The 26,772-nt window shown below is 34.9% G+C and overlaps 3 protein-coding genes across 3 annotated transcripts; all 3 read left to right on the top strand.

Moving 5' to 3' along the window:
• The first annotated feature begins 1,256 nt into the window (after positions 1 to 1,256).
• Positions 1,257 to 4,231, top strand: LOC126716932 (uncharacterized). Its single transcript, XM_050417984.1, has 3 exons — positions 1,257 to 1,443; positions 1,696 to 1,786; positions 3,743 to 4,231. Exons 1-3 carry the CDS (start codon positions 1,374 to 1,376, stop codon positions 3,894 to 3,896), a joined length of 315 nt encoding a protein of 104 aa, XP_050273941.1. The 5' UTR covers positions 1,257 to 1,373; the 3' UTR covers positions 3,897 to 4,231.
• Positions 4,232 to 6,149: 1,918 nt separating this feature from the next.
• On the top strand, positions 6,150 to 9,592 carry LOC126716930 (60S ribosomal protein L22-2). Its single transcript, XM_050417983.1, has 3 exons — positions 6,150 to 6,314; positions 7,193 to 7,435; positions 9,203 to 9,592. Exons 2-3 carry the CDS (start codon positions 7,206 to 7,208, stop codon positions 9,345 to 9,347), a joined length of 375 nt encoding a protein of 124 aa, XP_050273940.1. The 5' UTR covers positions 6,150 to 6,314; positions 7,193 to 7,205; the 3' UTR covers positions 9,348 to 9,592.
• Positions 9,593 to 21,372: 11,780 nt separating this feature from the next.
• On the top strand, positions 21,373 to 23,807 carry LOC126716924 (acetylajmalan esterase-like). Its single transcript, XM_050417977.1, has 5 exons — positions 21,373 to 21,667; positions 21,915 to 22,136; positions 22,778 to 22,926; positions 23,025 to 23,298; positions 23,397 to 23,807. The coding sequence occupies exons 1-5, from the start codon at positions 21,400 to 21,402 to the stop codon at positions 23,612 to 23,614; spliced, it is 1,131 nt and encodes a 376-aa protein (XP_050273934.1). The 5' UTR covers positions 21,373 to 21,399; the 3' UTR covers positions 23,615 to 23,807.
• The last annotated feature ends 2,965 nt before the right edge of the window (positions 23,808 to 26,772 follow it).

Here is a 26,772-nt window from a genome sequence, read left to right as displayed (position 1 = left end):
GGTTTAGGAAACGGTTACCCGTTGGATAACTTCCCCTATTTTCACGGAGTCCGGAGAGTATAACATCATAACCGCTATAGCAGTTATCTTTTCATATCAGAACTGTTGTCAGGCTCGTCCTAAGCAATGCTGGACGGGAGGTTGTTCATCAGTAGGAGATCTCGTCCGGAGATCTCTATGGACGAAGGACAAGCAGCTAGTCATTGTATCCTTTGTGGACTAAGGACGAGTGGCTAGTCTCTTATCCCTTCTATGGACGACCTCTATGGACGAATAAGGAGTTGGTTATTTTTAGACACCATCAGTGAGTATCAAAGAAGTTGAACCCTAGAGTTCAAAGTTTAGGAACATAACAAAATGTCACAATATTTTCATAACATTCTTATTTTTAGTTGTGGTGGCTTCTAATATAATATTTTGTTATATTATTTAATATAATTTTGACCTATAATTGATTGACACTTCAATTATTGTAAAAATGTTGCTATACAACAACTCCTTTTAGTTTCTCAAAAAAAAAAAAAAAAAAAAAAAAAAACTTCCTTTTCAACTTATACATTTTGGGTGTTTCTTCCTTGTACTCCACACTAATTTTTTTTTTTTTTTTTTGCATTTCCTTAGCTCCTACCTACTTACTTTAAATATGAATCACATGCCAAACATACGAGATTAGCTATTTAGGATGCTACTTCTCCAAAAATTTGAACTTTATGACAAATTTGCCCTATAAATTTTTCTCCAAAAAAAAAAATTGCCCTATAAACTTTGTAACATGAATATGAATAAGATTGAAACAAATTGGGAAAACTGCATTTTAAATTTATAATTTATGTGAGGCAACAAACTAAACAAAGTAGTTTAAAAATAATTGATTTAAACATTATAATTTCAAAAAAAAAAAATTTCAAAAGTAACAGAAAAATTTCTAATAATTTAAAAGCACTAACAAATTAACCTTTGAAATTTTAAATGAGATTTAATAATTCATGACCTATTTTAACTGTCAAGATATAATTTGTTACTTTAAAAAAAAAAAAAATTATTACATAATTTACATTTTAAAATACGAGGTTTATTTTTAAAATGTAGTTTTCTTAAAATAAATTAATGAAAATATTTAAATATTCAGGTTGATGAAGTGGAGGTGTAGTCAAGCTTTCTGTCATTCCAGGTGTCATGAAGTGATTGGTTGATATTAAATAGGCTAGAATCTAGCACATGGTATTTATATTACCACAATTTCAACACCGCTTTGTTAACAATTTCGCTTTTTCCTCTCTTTCTCACGTATAAATTGGAAATTGCTGGAAAACCAGACCATTGCCTTTCTCTCTCTCTCTCTCTGAATTCAAGTTTCAATCTTTCTCTGTGCAATGGCAGAATCCAAGACCAAGCTTGAATCTTTAAGGGAATGGGTTGTGGACCACAAGCTTCGAACTGTTGGTAAATTTTCTTCATGTTTTAACTGCTTTTTAAATTTATTTGCATGTTTTCTCATCTGGGTTTTTGTTTAAGATTCATATCTCTTCGATCCTGAAGCATAAAATCTTCTTTTTTTTTTTTTTTTTGGGTTCTGGGTTTTATTATTGGATGTGTTTGATACTGGAAAAAAAAAGGGGTTCTTTGGCTTTAGTTTGTTGAAATATTTTTCTGGGTTTTTGATTGCTTTTCTTATATGTCTATATTGGAAAAAAGGTTGTCTATGGCTTAGTGGAATTACGGGTTCGATTGCCTACAATTGGTCTCAACCTACAATGAAAACCAGTGTCAAGATCATTCACGCTAGGTAAGTTTTTGTTGCTCATTTATATATCAGATTCTTTGATTTTTCTGACATAGTTGTTTGAAGTTTTATGTTTGATTATATATATATATATATATATTTTTTTTTTGGTAACTAGGATATGTCTAGTTTGATGAATTTGTGATTTGATTATAGAAAAAGTAACTTATCAAAAAAAAATTATAGAAAAAAGTTCTTTTTGCTTGGCTGGTGAGGAAGTTTGAGGAATAAATTGAAGCTTTTTTACTTTTTCTATTGTGTACTCTTTAGGGAAAAGATAAATTACCTTGGAGAAATAATTGTAGAATACTTGGTTGGGTTGAAAACAATTGAAAAGTACTGGGTTTTAAATCTATATATTCTTTTACTTTCCTCTGGATTTCTCAACAAGAATAATGAGAAACTTGTGAAATTTGATTTATAAAGAGACTTGTGAAGTTTAGGTTTACAGTATTGCCTGTGCATTTGTTTCTGGATGTGAGAGACACTTGTGAAATTTAGGTTGCATTTGTTTATGGATGTTTTCCAATATAGTGATGAGGCTTGAAGGAAAGACCAGGTGAATTTAAGTGTTGTGTGTGTTTGCAGCTGTTGTTTCAATTGAAAACAGGCCTACTTTAATCATGTGTAGTTGATTCAAGTCCTGTTATGGTATTCAATACAGTTGAGGCCATTTCTTAGAACCTGTTGCTTTTGTGCCGTATTTGATGCTGTAAACCAATCCCTAATGCATATTTGGTAAGAGGGATTGAATCAAACTAGTGCAACCTTTTTTCTTCAACAAATAAATCAAATCAAATTAGTTTGTTGAGGATCCATAGCCAACCTCAAAATTTTGGGACTAAGGGTTGGTTGTTGTCGTAATTCAAATCAAATTAGTGACAGTTAGGGTAAAACCAATATGGTTTGGATGCTAAAATTTTGGAAAGCTTTTGGTTCAAAATGCGATAATCTGAAATGAAAAGCTTCTTAGATAGTCTAGATTTTAGATTGTAATGATGAAGGGAACCATCTGTCCATGTCCTGTATACTTAAATGTTCTCTTTCTTTTTCTTCTCTTAATAATATTATTTCTTAAAAAAAAAAAAATCATTTAGCTGGCCACTACTATGTTCTTTAAATTCAACCATTAATGTGATGGAACATTTCAATCATTTGGCTTACCATTCATATTGAGGCCATATGCTGTGAAGCAAATGTTAATTTGTTAATAGGATTTTAAATTGAATGGAAAGAACTATTTTACCATATATTTATTTTGGTAATTACATGGTAAACTCCAGAGTTTGATATTGGTTTCATCTTTAAAAAATTGGCCATGAAGTTTAATTACATCAATGCCTACTCCATAATTTTATATTTTGAATCCTTAGAAATACTATGTTTACTCAAAGTAACAAAAAACCACATAAAGTACACATGAGACCTATCTAGGCACTAGAAATCCCTCCATTTGAATTATAAGTGGTATTTTAACATCATAAGCTTACTCATGTAAAATACCATAATAGATAAATACAATTTAATGAAAATATCATCCTTTTAATGTTTTCTTGCATTAATATATCATCTGGCTTTCACTTGAAACTGTGAAAGAGCTTTGTAATGCCAAGATAGGTCTCAAATGTAGCTCATACAAGTTAGTGTTACTAGTAGTTTTATAAACTTACTAAGTTTTGATTTTGTAATGAAATCTACACTTTTTTTGTCTCTCATGTTCCTTATGTTAAAGAATCTCTTGCTGTGATTTTTTAGGTATTGAACCATCAAATGCCCATTGCCAGACCTACTGAATTCAAATGTGCATTTAAAATGCTTTTAAATATTTGTTTTTCTTCCATGTCATATATCTTGGATTTTCTAGAATAATTTGTTTTTTACCTAGTTCTATTCTCCCCTTCATATGTTCCAATGCAGGTCTTTTGGCTGACTTTTCTTCTCTTCTCAATTTAATTTCAGGTTGCATGCTCAGGCGCTTACGCTGGCTGCACTAGCTGGTGCTGCAGTAGTTGAATTCTATGATCGCAAGGCAAAGGCGGGTGCGGGAGGGGAACCGAAGGATGATCGATACTCTAAGTTCCTTCCAATTGATACTTACGCACACAAGGATTAAGCGAAGTTTCCAGCTAACTGGATTGAGTACAATCTGCTAGGAATATACAGATGGAGGATAAATAAAAATATTTGTATGGGAAACACTGTGTTATGTCTCCTTCCCAGGATATTGTTTTTGGCAATTGTATGAGGTGTTTCGTACCACAGTGTTCTAATATGCAATTATGGTAGTTTGCAGTAATCTCACAGAGAGGTAAATTTGGCATCAAATTCAAACAATCAAAAAAAAAAAAATTCAATTCTTTATACACAGTTCATAATGTGTTGTATTTGCTAGAATCTGATGTTCATTTGTACTGGATTCAGAAATGACTGTTAAATCTTTTTTTGTTATGTTACCTTGTCCACCCATTTTGTCAAGGATCATTATCAACTACCAATCTTAATGGGGAATTTTGGAGAGAGTGCTCGGATATGGTCCTACCTAGAATCTAACATATTCTGCTTTAAGTTTTACTTGGATTCTGGGGTTTATTCAATTGGAAGCTAAAAGAAATTTTGGATTTTGGTCAGTTCAATAACACAGACAATAAAGGCCTAGAGGGTGACCAAAATATGTTCACCATATAATTGGCTACTTTCATAAACCATAACTAATGTACATTCTCCCAAAAGAGGGGATGAAAAAGAGAATTATCATTCTATGGTGTTTATTTTCTCGGTAAGGAAAATTTTACGACAGGAGAAGATGAGATTCATAAGCATATATTTCAAATAAACCTCAAGAAGAGTACTTTAGTACATGTGGATCAAAATTAGTTGGAATAGAAGCACAATAGTTTCACAATTTAATAAGTCTCAATCTTGATAATGTAGTTTGAACTTTTTTTTATTATTTTAATTTTAATTTTAAAAATCCAATTAATATGTTGGATCCATCATTTTGATTAACCAAAAGAAATTAAATGAACATAAATCCATTATTTTGCGACTTACATATTACCAATTTTAATAAATTTTCAATACTATTTTGGGTCTAACATAATATTTGTGCTTCCATAATTCCATTCCAACTAAAAATCATATAAATTTAACAATTATTAGTTCATATTTTAAATGTGATTGTGACATTATAACTTATTGGTACGTATCTCAAATTTATAATATCACAATCACATTTAGCACAGGTTAAGACTAATTTGATTATGTTATGAAAACACCTCCTTTTGTTTTCTTCCTCCAAAAAAAAAAAAAAAAAAAACCTCCTTCTTTTTTAACACAAAAGTTTAAAGAATTATAGACAAAATTTCGATGTATTTTTCATAGCTTTACTTAAAAAATATATATATATATATATACATATATATATATTTTTAACAAACATCAAAGATTCAAAATAGTATCTTGAAAATTTCAACGTTAAAAAAAAAAAAATTTGGTTGAAATACATTTTTCGTTGTTGAAATTCGATCAAGTCCAATTTTTATCCCTAACTTAAAAAAAAAATTATAATTTCATTTTTGAAAAATTTAAAACAAAAACAGAAGAGAGGGAAGTGTAAGTTGAAAATAGAAGTAGAACCAAAATTTAAAGATAAAAAATATATTTCTATAATTTGTTTAAAAGACAAAAAACCCAATTAAGGGGGCTACATAAAAGTGGATCAATAAACCAAATTTTATGTCACAGTTACACATGCCTACTCCTATATGAGTGTCGATACATGTATTACAATGACACCAAATACTAGCCCAAAGCTAGAATTGACACGGGTCAAATTAGATATTTTTGTTTCATATTGGACCTAAATGGGTACAGGTTAATATGAACATGAATCAGAAATAGGTTAAGCCCTTTTATATGTGAGTGTTGTTATATGGATAATAGTAACTCCAAATATTAGCTCAAAGCTAAATACAAATCCACGTCTAAACCTGATGTGGGTCAAATTAGATGGATTCATTTCATATTGGACGGCATAAATGGTTACAAGTTAATATAGGTACAAATCAAAAATAAGTTAAGTCCATTTATATGTGAATGTCATTACATGTTCCAAATGTTAGCTCAAATCTAAACATAACAAACAAATGAATCAAATCATATGATATTAGATTCAACCCAATTGGGTACAAGTTAAAACAGGTTTGAAATAGAAAGAGGTTAAGCCCATTCCCACGTGAGTGTCGTTACATGTGTAAAAGTGACACATATAAAGATACCAGCACAAAGCTAGACATGCTTGGATTGGATCTAACTGGATACTACAAATCAGAAACAGGTTTACAAGTTACAACGGCCAAGCCCAGCCCAACTCAAGTAGAGAAAACTTGAGCCTATAGACCAAATCCTAAAGTCCACAAAACAAAACCCACATAGCAAACCAATCTTTAAATACCAAAACCCTAGCTTCCGCACCCTCTCTCGTATTCCATTCTCATCTCTCACGCCGCTCAGCTCCAAGCTCTGTAACTCGGTACCTCTCTCTCTCTCTGTTTTTGTCTGTGTTTGGTTGCTAAGAAAACGACGTAAAGTGAAGGAAAATGAGTTTCTTAATGATATGATTTGGATTGTGGGGAAATGAAGAGGATGTCATGAAACAACATGGGGTTTTATCGTTTTTTCTATTTAGATTTCTGGGTTTCTGAAAAGTTTTGTTTTTGATTGTTGTTTTAAAAGCTTTTGTTGTTTTTGGGTATTTTAGAAAGAGGCCCAAGTGGTTGTGATACTCTACGTTTTGTTTGAGATTTTCGTTGTTTCATGTTGTAGCTATTCGAAATACTAAGATTCTGTAACTGGGTTTGCTTTACTTTCCTATGTTTTTATGTGTTTGTGACATTCTGTGTGTGTATGTATATATGGTAATTTCGTATGTCAAATATTAGCTCAATGGATGCATATGTGTAGATGGGATTTGCTGGGTGATGTCTGTGGTTACTGTATTGACCCGATAGTGTATTTGTTTATATATGTATATATGGTTTGCTTATAAATCTAAATGACTCTGTTACACAATGTACGTTTATGAATATGTGTGACTTGTGTATGAATTTGGAGTATGTCATTTGCATTCTAGATGCGTGTTTCAAAGGGATTTGGTATTCAATTGTGTGAATAGCGGAGGGGGAAAAATCGTAGATGTATGTATGTACGTAGGGAGGGATAGATGTATGTGCTTTTTTAAGGGGGAGAGTGGTGTTTGATTTGGTGCATCTATCAATAAATTAATAACCATTCTGCTTGCATTTTGAGGTATAATGCAAGTTCAGTTGAGGTAGTGTGTATGTTGTTTTGTTTATCAGTGATTCATATAAAGAAATTTGATTAGTTTGTTTTATTTTGTGTGGAATATAGAGGATAATCGAAGATGAGTCGAGGAAGTGCACCAGTTCCCAAGGGGAAGAAGAAGGGAGTCTCATTTACTGTTGACTGTACGAAGCCAGTGGAGGACAAGATCATGGACATTGCATCCCTGGAGAAGTTTCTCCAGGAGAGGATCAAGGTTGGTGGCAAGGCTGGTGCTCTTGGTGACACTGTCACTGTAACCCGGGAGAAGAGCAAGATCACTGTTGCTTCTGACAGTAACTTCTCTAAGAGGTAATTTTGATTTGTATCCATATCTGATGTATGTGTAATCATATATGTTCCACTTGTGATTAGCTTTATTGATGTGTATGCAGCTAATGCTATGATGTTGTTTGGTATCTGAATATTGGACACTTATTTGAGTTGGTATGAAATTCATGGATTGATGATTCTGAGTTACTTAGCGGATTGTTTATGTATAATTTAGATTGGCATTTGCATAAATTTGTTGCAAGCTCAATCTAAATGTGACCTTTTATAATGATGCGTGTTTGGGTGTTTCTTTGGTAAATTTTAGGCTTTTTACATTTATACAGTTTCATTTTGGATTTAAATTGTGAAGAGTTGTGATTTGTGTGTATCAGACAATAATAGAGGAAGGAAATAAATCAATTTAGCTCGTCCCTAAGTGTACTGGAAGGCTTTCTTGAGTTTAGTTTTATTGTATTTTTGAGCTCAAGTGCAGTGCAAAAGGCCATAGACTGTCGATGGTTCATCGGTAATTCTGGGAATGGAAACAGGCTTATTTGTTTACCTTTACTTTGGTTAGAGGATTGGAATATTTTATCATATTTTTATTTTATTTTATTTTATTTTTACTTCTTGGAGAATATCAAGTTGCTCTGAGGATGATAAAACCACTTGTAATGTGACAACTTTTTCTTGATTCTGCCTTTCATACTCTCAACTTGGTGATGTTATGTTGTTGAAATATGTTTGATTATTCATAATCTCAGAGGAAGGTTTGCATGATGGTTCTCATGGACTACTGAGGCGTGTACTGTGTGTCCAACAAGCAAACAGGGCTTGGCATGGATATCCTTTTTTTTTTTAGGGTTAAACCAAGTTTGACCTCAACTAAATCTCAATTCAATTTTTTCAACAAAGATGGTCCCCTGCATTTTAGATAAAACGTGTAGATAATTGAAATTTCATTTAATTTTCAAATTGTTCTTTTGTTGAGGTACACAATAGAGCCTCCATGTGATATAGTGGGGTGTGTATCCAATCCACTGTTCTGGAGAGGACTGCATAAGATCTCTCGATTGTGTTAAGTTTTTTAATTAACTTTATTTTTATTTTTATTTTGGTCGAGCAAAAGCAGTAATTTTTTATTCTAAAAATAAAGGAAAAGGTAGGCTTCATGGATTCTGCCAGTAGTTTTTCTAAGAAACACCTGTAACTAAACTTGTTCACTTTAAAATGAATTAGATTTAGTATTTTTAGCAGCACGTGTCTAAATGTTTTTTTAATACATTCAGAAGCCTGCATGTGTATCATGGTTGGTTTTAGCTTGTGAAATTATCGCATTGACTGGAGTGAGTGCAAGAAAGGTGTCCCTTTCAGATAAACTGAAGGAAAGGTTTATGTTAATTTTCTCTGTCTAATTATTTCATACTTGTCAAGAGTGTTCAGGGGGTTTAAAGTTTGTCTTAAGGATGCATGCATTCATGCCTCTGATCATGATTATATGTGAAGGGAAGATAGTTTTTGTGGCAGTTTATATGCATCCTTTGTTGACATGGTTTTGGTTCTTTGGGGTATTCTGGTAGTCTTCTGTTCATTTGTACTGTCATGTTGCAGTTTTTATCAGGGTGTTGTTTTTATAAACAGTTGGACAATTTGATTGGGTACTTTTCAAAGTAATTAGAGATTCTTCTATGTTGTCTCATGCATTATTGTATCTATTGGAGAAAAATTGTTTCAGTTGTTGTTAGCAATGCTGTTTAATCTTGGGTTTTTCTACTTCTGAACATCTGTTCTTTTTCCTTGGTTCAGGTATCTGAAGTACTTGACAAAAAAGTACCTGAAGAAACACAATGTGCGTGATTGGCTCCGCGTGATTTCTTCAAACAAAGATAGAAATGTGTATGAACTTAGGTACTTCAACATTGCTGAGAATGAAGGGGAAGAAGAAGATTGAAAATCTGAACTGGCTTAGTCATTTAAGACTTTTGCTCACCTTATATTCAGGGATCTTTCTTTCTGTTTTAGTGTTGCCTTTGGGATGCTGCTTTTTGTTGAAACTGTTTAACAATTTTGTTGAGTAAATTAGAGATTTTACAATATTCCTATTGTTGGATTGGTAATATAGAAAGTCTGTCATTGTCGAATCCAGCTTTGTTGTTTTGATTATTGGAGTTCCAAGCAACTTTTATGAGGTTACAAGTTGTGCTTGATTCTTTCTTTTGCATTCTTCACCGTTTAATGCATTACTTACCAGACCATACTTATATCATAATTAAAAATTTCAAATTCGCTACTTAAGATAAGGCATGCTTATTTGCTTATCTGCTTATTCCAAAAAAAAAAAAATTGCTTATTTGCTCTATGGTATTATTTGTCTAGTTCATTTGTTTTGAATCCAATAGATAGGATTTCCACAGGCTGCCTTTAATTTAGTTGTGGTAAATGTTGACAATGGGGGCAATTGTAAGATAGCTCAACCTTCTTAATTGTCATGTTTGGATCGTTAAATGTAAAATATTAACAAGGGATTAGGATCCTGGGCTGGGCAAAAAAACCACTTGGCTTGCGAACCTTAATCCCATGTGGGTCCATCAAGTGAGGTGGGTAGGGTTGGGTGGGTTAGATAGATAATTTAGCAAGTCGGTTGGGATATTTATAACTTGCCACAACCTAACTTATTCGCATGTAAACTTTGTTATGTTTGCAAAACTCACATAGGCACCTATTTGCTACATAAGTACTCTAAAACTAATATCAGATGTTGCAAAACTCAGTCACCTATTTGCTACATTAGTACCTACATGTCTAATACCAGATTTTGTGATGTTTTTCTTTTTAGTGATAAAATTTCAATCATTCTAATAAAAAATAGGGTAAATTAGAAAGTTGGTTCTTATTTTTTTATCTAATGTGTTAATTTGATCTCTAATATTTTAATTGTGTTAATTTGATCCCTGACATTTTCAGTGTTTGTCGAGTTAGGAAATTTTTTTTAGTCATTGATGTTATCCTTTTGGATAGAAAAAACTAATGTGTCAAACAAATTAATAAAAAATTAATTTTTCATGCTACATCAACAACCAATTGTACTGCTAAGTTAGATTACCAAAAAAAAAAAAAAAAAAAAAAAAAAAAAAAACCCAAAATTAGTTGTTCACATGTGAGATTGGTCTCACTAAAATCCCCAACACCCTCCCTCCCGTCAAATTCATCTCATTCTCTTCCCCTTCACCCTCACTCTCACTCTCACTCTCATGTTTTGCCCAGAAATGTACCTACAATCGTAGAGCTAAAGCCTGGGATCCTCTCCCTTCTTGAGCAGTAGTTTTACTTTTATCCATGCTAACTCTGTTGTTGATGTAATTGTCATAGAGGCTGTGCCAGTTGACCATGTTGACCCCAGCTTGGTCCGGAAGGGCCTTACAGAGTTCACGCAGAAGCTAAGAACTAGACATAATGCATTTTATAATCTATAATGTCTACTGCTGTTTTTTGAAAAAAAAAAAAAAAACTCATCTTATGGGCTTTTATAATGACACTTTCTAGGAATCTTATTAGATTCTCAATTAAACCAAACATAGGAATAATTATATTTCTAGGCATTCAGATTGTAAGACATCACATTCCTAGTAATCTGGATACTAGGAGTAACGTAGATTCCCTCATATCAAACGCCACATTAATGTCTTCAGGAATCCAAGCTACTGCAAGAGAACAAACCCTCTCTTCAAAGTTTATGGATGCCCATAAAAACCAATAAAAGTGTCAAATGACACTTTCTTGATTTGCTAAGACATCAGTGTCATTTGGAGAAATTTTCATGGTGGAAGAGGGGGCTATAGAGCAACACCAGAGGTGGAATGAGATGCTAATAGTTTATCTTATGCATATCCATACCTAGAATATTTTTCAAATTTTCTTCGATAATCTTCTACTTATCCACGTCTCCTAGCAGTTATTGCATATGACTCAAACATTGGGACTTATCTTCCTTTGCCGTTGCTGTAACTTTTGTATTTGAAACAATTTTTTTAGATGAAGGGTTGGGCTTATTCGAATGAATTTGGATTTTGAATTTGGAGAAGGGATAAGGTTTTCAGATATTTTAGATTTGGGTGGGATAATATCCCACTAAAAAATGGAAACTTGTTAGGGATAAGAGGATTTCTAATTTTCCTGCTCAATATAATTTCTGGTGGGGCCATCCAGTAGATGCCTAACTGCCATCTCATTGGATTTTCCGGCCAATGAAGGAATTGTCATTTGATGGCAGATTTGAGAGGACTCAGCTTCGCCTTTTTCATCTTTGGATGCATGTATTTCTTCATCGTCTTCCTCTCTTGGTTTGGATTGGCTAAAATTACTCTTCTTCTGACTAAATTTTGGAGCCATAGCACAAATCCATGGACCAAATTGAAAATCATCATCATCCGATGAGAGAACCTTTTCTAATTTTTTGACATTCATGATCTTGATGAGTGAGTATACCACAACCACAACAATAGCAGAAGATAGGACAACAATAAAAAAAGATAGGTAGCCTTTCATATTTGAAAAAGACCCACCCTTCTTCTACATCTTCAATATGAACCATTTTTCCTCTTATCAAAAGTTTTGTGATATCAATATCCACCCAAATATGAAGAAAGGGTCCTCAAACTAGACCACTTTTAGGGGCATCAACCATAAGATATACGAGTATTAATCTCATTAGCTATACGAGTACCAACAGTTTTGTTCATACTTTTAATAGGAGTGTTAAAAACTCGAATCCAGAAAGGAGAATGTTGGAAAATGACATTACCAGAGCTGAGATCACCGCTGAAATGCTTCAATAAAATAAGTATTTTATCAAAAGACCAATGGCTTTTGTCTTGAGCTTCAATCATGTTCTCCTCCTTGACAAAGATAGCCAGAAATGAATTATTCCTAACTTCTTTAATAGTTAGAACAATTGAGCAGCGCCAAAGTTGTTGAAAAATAGATTTGAAAACCTCATTGTTTAAACCCTCATTGGTTTGTAGCTATTTTTTTATTTTTTTATTTTCTGCAGAGGAATACCCCGCTTCTTTTGATATTTCATCTAGCCAATACAATGTTGTACGTACTATATACAGAAAGACTATAGTACGGCCAAGTTTGTGAAACGCTCTCTCTCTCTCGAGGAACAAGCGAAACTTGCCCGAAGCAATAAAAAAGTTAAAAATGTGAATCATGCGGGTTTTTGTGAAGGCCAAAGCTCGGGGTCTCCATCTCCTAGCTTCGCTGGGGGCCAAGGCAGCCAAAATGTTTCATTTAGAGATAAGCTTGTGGGTGAAATACCTGGTGCATACATGCAGGCATTTTGTTTTGAAGAGTTCATGGATGACGATCCCGAGTCGGATGATGAAGTGGAAACTCTTAGGCAAGGTATGGTAGCTGTGAAGTTCTCGAAGGAGCTTAAACAAGAGATCCGAAGACCTTGGGCAAGAGCTTTGATTGTGAAAGTTTACGGTAGAGCTGTTGGATTAAATTTTCTTCAAGCTAGATTATTATCTTTGTGGAAGCCAGCAGGGCGTATGGATGTTGTAGACCTTGAACATGGCTTCTTCCTCATAAGGTTGTCATTGAAAGAGGATGTTGAGATTGTGTTGAAGAAAGGTCCTTGGTTCTTAGGAGACCACTTCCTATCGGTTAGACCATGGGAACCAGATTTCAAGCCTGAATCAGCCAAGGTGTCTTCTATTGCAGTTTGGATAAGACTCAGTGGGTTACCTATTGAATACTACAATGCTAAGGCTCTACAGCACATAGGGAAGGCTATTGGCAATGTATTAAGGATTGATACTTTCACGGTGACTGAATCTAGAGGTAAGTTTGCAAGGCTGTGTATCCAAGTTGATGTAGATAAACCGCTTATCACTACGGTGATGATAGGTAAACTTCAGCAAACTGTTACTTATGAGGGCATCCATAATTTATGTTTTGAGTGTGGAAGAATGGGCCATAAAAGAGAGGCTTGTCCGTATGTTATTAGGCCGGTGCCGCCGTGTGAGGCAGCGGAGAAGGAAGATGCAGGGGATACAGGGGCAAGCACACATGTTGTGCATGATGCTGACAGTGCTGGAAAAAAATTGGGACCACATGGAAAGGACGATGCCGTGCAAGAGGACGTGCATGAGGGATCGTATGGACCTTGGGTGGTCGTGGCACGTAGGAAGAAAGAGACAAAATTCCAGGGAAGTAGTGGGTCATTACCTGGCCACGGTCATGCTTTGGAGCAGAGAAGTAACGGTATTCTCCTAGCTAATAGGAGAAATTGGATTGATGTTGAGAAGCCTGAGGATGCCAACGGGCTTAACAAGGAGGCAAAAAGGAAGCTGGCCCCTCTAAGGATTCTGGAGAAAGCCCAATTGGAGCAAGCCATTCTTAGAATTGGGAAGGAAGCCTAAGATGAGTCGGCCCACAATGCAAATAAGAAAGTCAATATTCCAAAAAATGGTAAAGCTCGTAAAGCTGGTTCAGTCAAAGCTATGAAGATGGAGGCACGTTCAAGGGTTGGAAGCATGAGATTGGTCGGTGCTGCTGGGGAAGAAACCTCTAGGGACAGCTCGCCGACGCAGAGGACGAGCTAAGTCGGTGTCGTCGCCGTTGCAGGGGCGGACTTGAAGCAGATCGATATGGTGCATTTCAATACGCCGTCGCCTGGTAGGGATTTTCAGTTCGCTGCCGTTGACGAGACTGAGATGGGTTTGTTTCGAAGAGGTGGTGCCGGGGATAAACTTGGTGTTAGGAGTGACTGTGAGGTGAGAAGGGCGGACTTGAGGCAGATTGGTATGGCGCAACTCAACGTGCCGTTGCCTGATGGAGAGCTTCAGCTTGTTGCCGTCGACGAGTCCGAGATGGGTTTGGTTCGAAGAGGCGGGTCCGGGAAAAATCAGGGTGATCGGAGTGGTTGTGAGGCGAGGAGTATGAACTGGGATAATGGGTTTGGACAAAGTGAAGTTCAAGGTTTGGACAGAGAGCTGACTGGCGGCAATGACGGCATGTTGGGTTGTGCTGGTGTTTGTACCGGCCTTGGAGAGGGTATTCAAGTAGCTCGATCTGATCATGGCTCATTAAGGGATGAGAGTGGGGGATGTATAGCACTTGGTGTGGACTTGATGGTGTTGGAAGGAAGATGTGATGATGGGTCATACCATTGAGTTTTGTCTTGTCCCAGCTTTATTTGTCATTATGAATAGCATTATTTGGAATTGTAGAGGTGCTTCAAAGCCCTCTTTTCAGAAGCGTGTTTGGGAGATGGTGCAGAAGTATAATCTGGCTATTTTGGTGGTAATGGAAACGCGTGTTGGGGTTAATAGAGCTAGGGAAATCACTAGGAGACTCCCTTTTGATGGAGTTATTCGCTCTGATGCAGTTGGGTTTGCTGGTGGAATATGGGTGCTGTGGAATTCTGAAAGAGTTGACGTTGCCCATTTGGCCAGTACTGAACAAGAAATTCACTTTACGGTTAAGGTATGCAGTTCAAATGTTATTTGGCTTTTTTCTGCTGTGTATGCTAGTCCTAGGTGTGCTGAAAGACATATTTTATGGAATAATCTTATGAATGTAGCAGATCTTCATAATATGCCTTGAGTTATAGCAGGGGATTTTAATGAACCTTTGGTTAATGATGACAAATTTGGTGGTAGAGCGGTTAGTGTGAACAGCTCTCTTTTGTTTAAGGAGTGTTTAGATAAATGTAGTATGATGGACATCGGCTTTGCGGGTCCTCAATATACCTGGACCAATAGAAGGGAAATTCAAGCCTTGATTCAGGAGAGAATAGACAGGTTCTTTGTGAACCCTCAATGGTGTTTGCTTTATCCGGATGCTAAAATCACCCATCTTCCTAGATACCACTCTGATCACTGCCCTGTTCTGTTAGAGATGTAACCAAGTGTAAGTAGGGGGAAGAAGATGCCGTTTAGGTTTCAAATGTGCTGGTTGCTTGACCCTACGTTCCCTGCTATTGTTTCTCAAGCTTGGGGAGGTGCAGATAATCTTGTTGAGGCCGTTGAGAGCTTCACTAGGAATGTTGTGGATTGGAATAAAAATCAGTTCGAGAATATTTTTACAAGGAAGAAAATTTTGATGGCTAGAATCAATGGGATTCAGAAGGCTATTGCTTTTAAACCTTCTAGTTCTCTTCTCAAGCTAGAAGTGGATCTCCTTAGGGATCTTGATCTTGTTCTCAATCAAGAAGAGGAGTTATGGGCTTTGAAGTCTCGGGTTAATTGGTTGGTTCAAGGGGATCGTAATATAGCTTTCTTCCATGTCTCAACCTTGGTTAGGAGGAAAAGGAATCAAATCATGGCTATTAAGAATTTAGTGGGGGAGTGGATCCTTGAGGAGAATGATATTAAAGAGTTTATTAGAAGCGGCTTTAGTGGGATATACACAACATCTCATGAGGCTGTTTCAAGGGATGAGACTAGTTTTGTCCAGTGTCAGGCCAGCCTATCAGATGGGGAGAGGGAGAGCATCAATGAAGAGGTTACTGAAATAGAAATCAAGGCTGCCTTGTGGGCTTTAAAACCATTTAAAGCCCCGGGTCCGGATGGTCTTCATGCGGGCTTCTTCCAAAAATTTTGGCTAGTTGTGGGGGACTTTATGATTGAGGAAGTTAAGCAGGTTTTTAGGAGTGGGAAAGTGCCTGAGCATCTGAATAAGACTTTTATTGCTTTGATTCCTAAGATCCAAGGTCCAGAGACTTTAGGTAATTACAGACCTATTAGCCTGTGTAATACGGTGTATAAAGTGGTGACCAAGATCATTGTGGCAAGGTTGAGACCTTTTTTGGATAAGATTATTTCTCCCCTTCAGACGGATTTTGTCCCGGGTAGAAAGGGTATTGATAATGTCATCATTGCCCAAGAGATAATCCATTCCCTTGGGAAGAAGAAAGGGAAGACGGGGTACATGGCCTTAAAGATTGATTTGGAGAAGGCTTATGACAAGTTTGAGTGGGGTTTTATTCGGAGCATGCTTATTAGTATTAACCTTCCCACATAGCTCATAGATGTTATAATGAGTTGTGTGTCGACGGTCTCCACCTCCATTTTGTTTAATGGGGAAGTCTTGGATCCAATTCTTCCTTCTAGAGGGATAAGGCAGGGTGACCCCCTCTCCCCGTATCTTTTCATCATTTGCATGGATTTCCTTGGTCAGTTAATAGAAGAGAAGTGCAATATGAAGACTTGGCATCTAGTTAAAGCCTCTCAAAGTGGTCCTGAATTCTCTCATCTCTTCTTTGCGGATGACCTCATCCTTTTTGCTAAGGCAGATTGGGTTAATTGTGCCGCCATTAGAGATGTTCTTGATGATTTTTGTGAGTTATCGGGGCAATCTGTGAGTGAAGCAAAGTCGAGGGTGTATTTCTCCCCAAATGTAGACTGTGACACAAGGGAATCTCTTTGTGACATTCTGGGTTTTGCTTCCACTGCTTTCTTGGGGAAGTATCTTGGCTTTCCTCTCAAGCATCCTGGATCTTCTTCTCAGGAGTACAACTTCATCCTTGATAGAGCTAAACAAAAGCTTTCGGGTTGGAAGGCTAACATGCTTTCTCTGGCGGGGCGGAATGTTCTCATTCAAGCCTCTTTAGCTGCTGTTCCTTCATATGTCATGCAATGTAACTTGTTGCCTGATAGAATTTTGAATGGATTAGATAGATTGAATCGAAATTTCCTATGGGGTTCTTTTGAGGCTACCAAGAAGATTCATTGGGTTGGTTGGGATAAGGTGATAAAGTCTAAGGAGGAAGGGGGGCTTGGGCTGCAATCTGCAAAGGGGAAGAATATAGCTCTCCTTTCTAAGCTTAATTGGAGGTTCCATACTAAGAAGGAGGCCCCTTGGGCTAGAGTTTTGAATACGAAGTATTGTAATCCGAGAAGAAGAGTTGCTACCAATGCTAATAGGCTTCCTTGTTCTCACATTTGGGCTGCGATGAAAAAAGGTATGGACACTTTCAATAAGGGTAGCAGATGGTTGGTTGGTAGGGATAGTGGGCTTAATGTGTGACAAAACAATTGGACTAATGGAGGATCTCTTAGAGGCTTGATTCAGGGTCCTATCACGAGGGAGGCTAGTTAGCTAGAAGTGAAAGACTTTATGTTAGACACTGGTTGGGATTGGGGGAAGATTCCTTTTGATCTTCCTATTGAGGTTAGAAGGTTGATTAAAGTAACCCCAGTGACTTTGTTGAGTAGAGGTGTTGATAAGTTGGCTTGGTCGGGATCTTCTAAAGGCACCTTTGATTTGAAGAGTGCTTATAGGATTGCCATGGGGGATGAAGGGATAGATCTTTTCCCAGCTCGTTGGATTTGGAAAGTGAATACTCTTCCAAGGATTAGAACTTTTCTTTGGAAGTGTGCCCATAATAGCATTGGAGTTAAGGTTTGCCTTGAGAGGAGAGGTATTAGTCATGCTACTACTTGCCCTTTATGCCAGGAAGGAGTTGAAAGCATTTTACATGCCTTGAGAGATTGCCCTCTTTTAAGAGGCCTGTGGAACCAGTTGGGGATTTCACCTTCTAATCAAGCCTTTTGGAGTAGCAACCTTCAGGATTGGATGATGTTAAATAGTAAATTTAAGCACAGTTTAGGTGCTAACCACCCTCCTTGGAATGTTGTTTTTCCTTTTGCTGTGTGGAATGTCTGGAAGAGTAGAAACAATGCGGTTTTCAATGGTAAAAGTAGGAATCCGAAGCTTGATTTGGTGATTATAAACCAAGCAGTGGAATTTTTTCATTGTCTTTCCTCTCCAAGGCTAATGACTCGGAAAATTTTAAGGAGGATTAGGTGGGAGAAGCCGGTTCAAGGATGGTGGAAGCTTAACACAGATGGCTCTTGTTGTGGTAACACTGGTATGGCAGGTTGTGGAGGGGTGATTAGAGATGATGCAGGTAGGTGGATTATGGGTTTTAGTAGGAGTATTGGCATGACCAGCAGCTTTGCCGCTGAGCTATGGGGTTTAAGGGAGGGTCTTCTTTTATGCCGCAACCTTAACATTAATGCCCTTGAAGTTGAACTTGATGCCAAGGCTATTGTGGATGCTTTGGATAATCCTTCTTATGTGAATAATGTCATATCGCCTCTGTTGGATGATTGCAAACTTTTGATATCGCGCATTCCGCAGGTTTGTATTCATCATTGCTTCCGGCAGGCGAATAGGTGTGCGGATAGTCTTGCTAGATTAAGCTATTGTCTAGATGTTGATTTTTCTACTTTTGATAGTCCGCCTGTGGACCTTTTAGATGTTTTTAAGGATGACCTCAATGGGGTGTTTTGTAATAGAATCTGTTCTGATTGTATTGTTGCTACTTAGTTTGTAATGAAGCTTTTTTAACCAAAAAAAAAAAAAATTGGTTTGTAGCTTGAATAAAAGATTAAATTGGGCTTCTTGTTTAGAGAGAGCCACTTCTTGAGAGCTAACAGCCAGAACCTCCTTTTCTTCTTCAAAGAGGTGAAACTTTTTCCATAACTCCTCCATTGAAGCATCCATGTTGGATTAAAAAAGTGGATAACAAGGTAAGGAAAGGAAAGGAAAGGAAAAGAAGGAATGAAGGTATGAAAACAAAATTATGAGATAAGAACGGATGATTGTGACAAGAGCTAGACATAAAAAAGAAAATCCTACTACAACCTAATACTCAGATATGAGAGGTTTGAATTTTACATGAGAAAACGCAAGTTGGTTTCTTTTACTTTCCAAGATGGTAGCATTGTTTTAAAAATGGATCGGATCGACTAGTTCAACTGGGAACCGGACACTAGTCCAATCCAATAAAAATTGGGTTGAACTGGAAACTGGGGTACAAACTGGTTTTTTGACCGTACCGGTTTTTTAAAACCATGGAATGTAGACAGTGAGGGGGAGAAAAGTTTAGAGTAAGAGCATATGTTAAAGTGCAATTAATGTTCTCTCAAATAATATTTTTATATTTTTTTTTTCAAAAACCAAAATCAAACTATGCACAAATATTAAAAAAAAAAAACATGCACTACCATAAAGAATTTATTCTTGTAAACCAATAATGAATTATTGACATGTGTAATTATTTCTTCGAAAAATGTGTTAGCTCATTGGTTTGTTGGTTAAAAGAATAACATGAGTTGTAACCACTTATAATTAAGCAGTTATTAATTACTATTATTATAGCTGATAATTACATATTTATTATTCTTTAACCTGCAAACTATTGAGCTTTATTATACACACTTTTTGAAGAAATAAATACATCTGTCAATAATTTATTCGTTGGAGGAATAAATTCATTTTGGTTATGTGTTTTTTTAATATTTGTGTGTATTTTTTTTTAATATTTGTGAATAGTAAAGTATAACAATTCAGTTGTATAAAATAAAAAAATAAAAAAAAACAATTCAATGTGGTTGTGTAATTTTTTTTTTTTTGATAAGAAGTGTGGTCGTGTAACTTGAACACACATATTACGCCCAGTGGCCCACAAATTCCAACATGGTGTGATCCTGAATGGACAACTAGGCCATGGTTTTCGGAAATCTCTCAGAATATGGTCGTAGCAATGAATGTGAGAAAAGTCCAATCTTGTTGTTTTTAAGGGGAAATTTTTTTTTATACAAACTTTTGCATAGAAGGAAAGACTAATAATATTCTCAAAAAAAGAAAAAAGAAAAAAGAAGAAGGAAAGATTAATAAAACAATGCTTCATCAAAATGGGGATTGGGGAGTCATTTTTTTATTTTTATTTTTATTATGTGTAATAATCATATTTTGTAGGCTTTTGTTAACAATGCCATAAAAGCACATATTAAAGTGAAATTAATGCTCTATTAAATAATATTTTTATACTTTTTTGAAAGAGAAAAAAAAAGTTAACAAATGTTTTAAGGGTATTGATTTAGGTAATATTTTTAGAAAATTTTTATATGAAAAGAAAAAAGAAAAAAACAATTAAAATAGCGTCTATTAATCGGATACTTTTTCAAAAACTAAAGTTAAATTGTGCACAAATATTCAAAAATACACACACAACTATACTAAATTTATTCTTGCAAACCAATATCATTGACATATGTATTTTTTTTTTCTAGTGAATTACAACTCATTGGTTTGCAAGTTAAAGAATAAGAGTTTGGTTTACCTCCAGTACTTTTTTAACTGGAAGTGTCCTTTTGTTTAAATACATAATAACAAGTGGTAGTGAGTTTTAATCTCCGCTTTTTATTTGATTAGTGGGTGATGTGGCAGTTTATTATTAAAATAAAAAGAGATTCCAGTTAAAAAAGTATTGGAGGTAATCTAAACCCAAAGAATAATATATAAATGTTTAATTATGAGTTATAATAATTTATTTAGGGTCATGTTAATGAGTGCCATACGACATTGGTTAAGAATCCATTTTAGGAAAGTTTTGACATCACTTTTATGAGAAATGAAAAAAGCTGTCAAAACATTAATTGCTTTTTTTTCTTTTTCTATACAAACTTTTTTTAATTAGATTCTTAACCAATACTGTACGACACTTGTTAACATTTCCCATTTATTATTACATCTCATAATTAGCTATTGTTATTACAACTCATAATTTAGTATTTATTATTCTTTAACCTGCAGACTAATGAGCTATAATGCATATATTTTTAATAAATAAGTACACGTGTCAATAATTCATTGGTTTGTAGAAATAAACTCATCATGATTGTGTGTTTTTTTTTTTTTTTTTGGAATATTTGCGCATAGTTTCATTTTAGTTCTTGAAAATGGTATAAAAGTATTATTTAATAAAGAATTAATTGCACTTTAACCTATGCCTTTAGGGTATTTATTAACAAAAATATTATCAATTTATCATCATTCAAAAAAATAGCTTTAAAAGCTCTAATTTACAAATTAATATACATGATACATCCCTTAAAATGGAAACAAAATTAAAGCAGGATATGAGAAAGATTCTAGTCGGATATAAAACATGCAAGAGTTGCTTCTTTCTCTTGCAGCAAATTATGGCTACCACCAAATCAGTTTTCTCTTTGCTTCTCATCACAGTCATTGCTTTCTCTCTTCTTTTTGTTCCACATGATTGCATTGATGCTAAGTCCCTTAAGGTTTGCAAGTTTGATGGAATATATAACCTAGGAGACTCTATCTCTGACACAGGCAACTTGATTATTGTGAGCCCAGCTGTGTCTTCTGCTCGTTTTCCCTATGGCGAAACCTTCAAGAAAGCAACTGGAAGGTTCTCCGATGGGTTGCTAATGATTGATTATATTGGTAGGAATCATATTAAACTTGTTGATGTTCATGTTTTTCTTTTTTAGTTGATCTTGGTTTTTAAAAAAGTAACAAAGAAAATGCTTTTGCTTGAGATTTTTTTATAAGGCTGTTCTTGGGCTAAGCGTGATTTGAGAAATGACACTGTTATATGACTTCACTACTTGTTTTAAGAACTACCTTGTGAACCAATACGATGGTTAAAATTAGATTATACTAATTTTTTTTTTGCTCTATAATTCCACAGCTCAATCAGCAGGAATTCCACTTCTTGATCCTTACTTGAATAAGAATGCATCATTTGTTCGTGGTGTTGGGGTGAATTTTGCAGTGGCTGGTGCCACTGCCTTGTCTGCAAGTGTCCTTAAAGATGAGAATATTACATCACCAGTTACTGACAGTTATTCTCTCAGTGTGCAATTGGATTGGATGTCCACCTTTTTCAGTAATATCTTTCTCAATCATGATGGTTAGCCTCTGATCATTTGAATTAAGCATGTAATACTAAGTTAAATGTAGGAGATAATATTAGATTGGTCCATAAAATTTAGTTCAGGTTCTAGTTTTTGAAATTTGAAAAATTCATTTTTAGTTTTTCAAAAATTTGTAAACATTTCAAGTTAGTCCTTTTGTATTCTTGCCATTCCAACAAAGCGTCCTGAGGTTTTAGGAAATTTTGCCACAGAAGGCTATGGATCACAACCTGGACTAAACCTATATTTTTGCCTTAAATATTGTTATGATCCTAGTGTTCTATGTTTTTTAAGTGTAAGTTTAAATATGTGTTTATAAGTTTTTAATTACCCTGCTCTTGCACCACCGCACAATTTTAGTGTGATAGTCAATTCACAAGTATAAGCGCTTGTGAGGTGTGGGGGGTAAGGGCTGGGGTTCAAGTTTTCAAGAGGGAGCTTCACATACATATGCACTTAAATTAGACTAGAGTAGAATTTTATCTTGTATAAAAAAGAAGGTACCTTGTCCTTGCAAGCCGATTTTTCAAGGGTGAGTTCTACCCATGAGTTTGTATCAAATATATAATATCTACAAATTATCTACATTTTTCTTTTCACTTTTTTAATATATAATTGTTTTTGATTTTTTTGATAGATTGTGTTGAGAAGCTTAAAACAGGCTTATTCATGGTGGGAGAAATTGGAGGCAATGATTATAACTATCCATTTTTTCAAGGCAAATCCTCTAATGTTGTCAGAGATTTGGTTCCAAAAGTTGTCAAAAAAATTAAGGACGCTGTCACTGTATGTTTTATTAGTAAACAAAAAAAATTCTTCTAAGTTTTCCTTGCAAAATTGCTTACCATGATTAATGAGTCCTTATTGTATGACATTGTTTGTAGAGGGTCATTGGTTTTGGAGCTGCAAGAGTGGTTGTCCCTGGAAACTTCCCAATCGGCTGTGTACCAGTTTATCTTACATTATTCCATTCCAACAAGTCAGCTGATTATGATGAATTTCACTGCCTAAAGGGATTGAATTCATTATCAATATATCACAATGATCTACTCAAAAAAGCCATTGGAGAACTGAAAAGAGAAAATCCTAATGTTGTTATCGTATATGGTGATTATTACAATGCTTTCCTATCGGTTAACCAAAATGCTCCACATCTCGGTGAGTCTCTGTCTAATTCTAATAAATTACTAGAACAATATGTAACTGGATATGACAGAGATTCAGTAATGCAATTTTGACTGTTTCACAATGGACAGGATTTAATGCTGCTTCTTTACAAAAAGCTTGCTGTGGTGTTGGAGGTGCTTATGACTTTTCCTCGGATAAAATGTGTGGAGCTCCTGATGTACCAGTTTGTCCCAATCCAGATGAATTTTTCAGTTGGGATGGAATTCATATGACACAAAACGCATACAAGAATATGGCAAACTGGGTCATCAATGACATCTTACCTAAGCTTAATTGTAAAGCTTAAGTTGTTTTAGTGTGTCTGTTTGGCATTTGATTATAGGGTAGATTTTTGCTTATTTTATGTACTGGTTGCTACTTTTTGTTAAAGCTTTATTTCAAATAATTTAAGTTTCATTGCAATCCTTTGTTGTATTTATAACTGGTTTTTTGGTTCAGAGTCATATGATTTAATAAATAAAGTGGAATGTAATTGTGTTTGGCTTGTGTCTAGCCTTCCTTTGCACTGCACATGACAAGTGACAACAGTGCACAAGAGCACTAGACGGAATGCCTTTTGAAATCTATCATGCCGCGATTCATGCCCACTGCTTTTTTTGTTTGTTGAAAACAGTTTGTCTTGCGTGAAAGGAAAGACAAATAAAGCAACTTCATCAAAATGGGGAGTCATTTTTTTATGTATAGCAATCATATCTCGTATAAAGGGCATGCGAATTTGCAATGAATAATACACATCTTTATAAAATTTAATCTCATATTGTATATATAAAATAATATTTATTTTTCAAATGAAAAAAAAAAATCTAAAGCGGTATAGGAAATGAAATAGATAGTTATTATTTCCTTTGTTTGAGTGTTCTAGCAAGTATCTCCTGGTTTAATTTCACAATCCTTTAAGGTTTATCGAAATGACACAGTCACAAACAACCTTTATATAAATGACACTCTCCCTTTTGTTTTGTATTAATATAACTGTTAAAAGTATGTATCCTTGTAAATTGTGATTTCATTGGCTGAATATACCATTTTTTAAAAAGAGGTTCTTGCCTAAATTATGGATGAAATTAAACTCCCCTTCCTTGATGTTTGTGAATGAGTCACACTCCCTCAACTTGAGGTAAGTATAATTAAAAATAAAATTTTCTTTTGAAATTGAAATATTATGTTTAATGAAAACTTAACTGTGAGGGGAGAGTGTCGTTTCATAAGGCTTTTTGTTTTTGTTTTGTATTTTTTGTTTTTGTTTTCTCCTCTGGGATACCCATATTAGAAAATCTCAAGGGATGTGGGTCTAGTTTACCTTTTATATATTTATTTATTTTTATGCTCTTTATGCATTTTTCACAAATAAATGGGAAATTTTATCCAAGATAAAAATATCTAATGTAAGGACATAATTTGTAACGACCCAAAATGATATTGGGTTCGCACGTAAAAAGGCTCAAACAATATCATTTGTAGAGCGTGGGTTTGAAAGGCTAGGCCTTGGTCACTGGACGGTGGTTGCTCCGGTCAGCAAATCTCGTTCGAGGAGTCTGGGGAGCTCTATGCTCTTATTATTTTCCTTGTTTCTAGGACACCATGGCTAGGAGGACGGATCGTCCCCCTCCCTCTCACACTGCCTCTCTTATCCTTTTATATGGGCATTTATCCTTTTACCAGCGTCCACGTGTAGGATCGACTTTTCAGGACTGATACTTGTCTCATCAGCCTATACCCAAAGTGGTTGGGAGTGGTTGTAAAAGCTGAAGAGCATGGCTCTGTCAGATGCAGAGTATTGTATGGCAGTAATGGCAGCTTTCCCTTTGTCCTTGGTCGTTATACTATCTAGAGTCTCCTTCTCTATTAAAGATATTCTAGATTTTTTCCCAAACTGTTCCTATACCGTTTTTGTCCTTTCTTCCAGGTGGACCTCGGATATGCCGAGGACAGAATCATCCTCGGCTGTGTCTCAAGAGTGTTTGGACCTTTATTATCCATCCTCGGCTATACCCTTCCTCGGCTCGGGCCTTGGGCCCTAATGTAAAAATGGGTCAGGGCCACAAATAATTGGGCCCCACATCTAATATTACCAAAATTTCTTTCAAAAGTATGATTAAGAGGAAATTTCTTTTATGGTGGAGATTCATTTTTTTTTTTTCTTGGTTCAATATAACTAGATTTATATTTTTTGGATATTATTTTAGTAAAAAGTGTTAACTTTTTTTCATAGATTTTTCTTATAGATTTTTCTTTTTGGTATTTAAATTATCAAGATTCAACGGTAAACCTATCTTTTATATTACTGTATATTATATATAAATATTATAAAAGTTGAATTCTTATACAAAATGCTGACACATGTCTCTTTGACAATACATATTATAATGGAACGTGTCACCTTTTAGGCTTCGTTTGGGAGTTCATAAGGGAAGGGAATGGAATGATCATAAGGGAATAGAAAGGAACAGAATGGAATAGAATGTATTTAAGCAAGAGAAAGGAATGGAAAAGAATGGAATGGAATGGAATTAAGTAACCTTGATTGGATGTTTTAAAATGAAGGAATGGAATGTAAGTAATTTTGTTTGGGAGCAACATGGAGGGAATGGAATGAATTCATTTTATAACAATATTACTATTAGACCCTTATTTTAAAATAAATAATTGAATATACAGGGGTATTTTGGGAGTTTTAGTAAAAAAATCATTAAATCTAATTCTATTCCCTCCCATTCCTCCCAATTTCGGGAGGAATGAAAATTTGAGGTTTTAAGGGAATAGAGAGGAATGAGTGTTCCCTCCTACTCATTCCATTCCCTTCAACTTAAACTCCCAAACAAGGGAATGAGCTTTCCATTCCCTCCATTAAAACTCCCAAACAAAAGGAAGGGAAGAATATTCTAAAATTATTCTTTTTATTCCTTTCCATTCCATTCCATTCCCTCCTCCCAAACGAGGCCTTAGGATAAAGTAAGCTTGTAACTCCATACGACAAACAATGATTTGTACAAATCATACATATTTGACACATTTTCCAAATATTGCTCATTTATATTATTTTAATTATAGAATAGTTAGTCTTCTTAAATACCCCTAAATAAATGAGTGTTTGAATGTGTAATTTAATGCATCACAATTAGGAAAGAAGCCCAAAAGTCACATTTCTCCCTTATAACCAATATTATTATATCTAATTATAATATTTTCATTTTTAAGCATATTTTTACACATTAAATCCCTAAAAATGTGATATATACAAATACTATTAATATATAAATGGAATATTAGATATTTTCTTTTTTTGTTGCCATGTCGGTTTAAAAAAAAAAAGAGAATACAAAACAAAACAATTAATTTTTTCCATAATTAAGTGTATCACAATATAGAAAGAAGGTAAAAATCAATTTTATTATTATAAATCTCCACTCTTTTTGTCGTCACTTGCTTTTAAAATTGTGTGTA

The sequence above is a fragment of the Quercus robur genome, chromosome 3 (genome assembly GCF_932294415.1).
Source record: "Quercus robur chromosome 3, dhQueRobu3.1, whole genome shotgun sequence".
Lineage (NCBI taxonomy): Eukaryota > Viridiplantae > Streptophyta > Magnoliopsida > Fagales > Fagaceae > Quercus > Quercus robur.
This window is presented reverse-complemented; position numbering and strand designations above follow the sequence as displayed.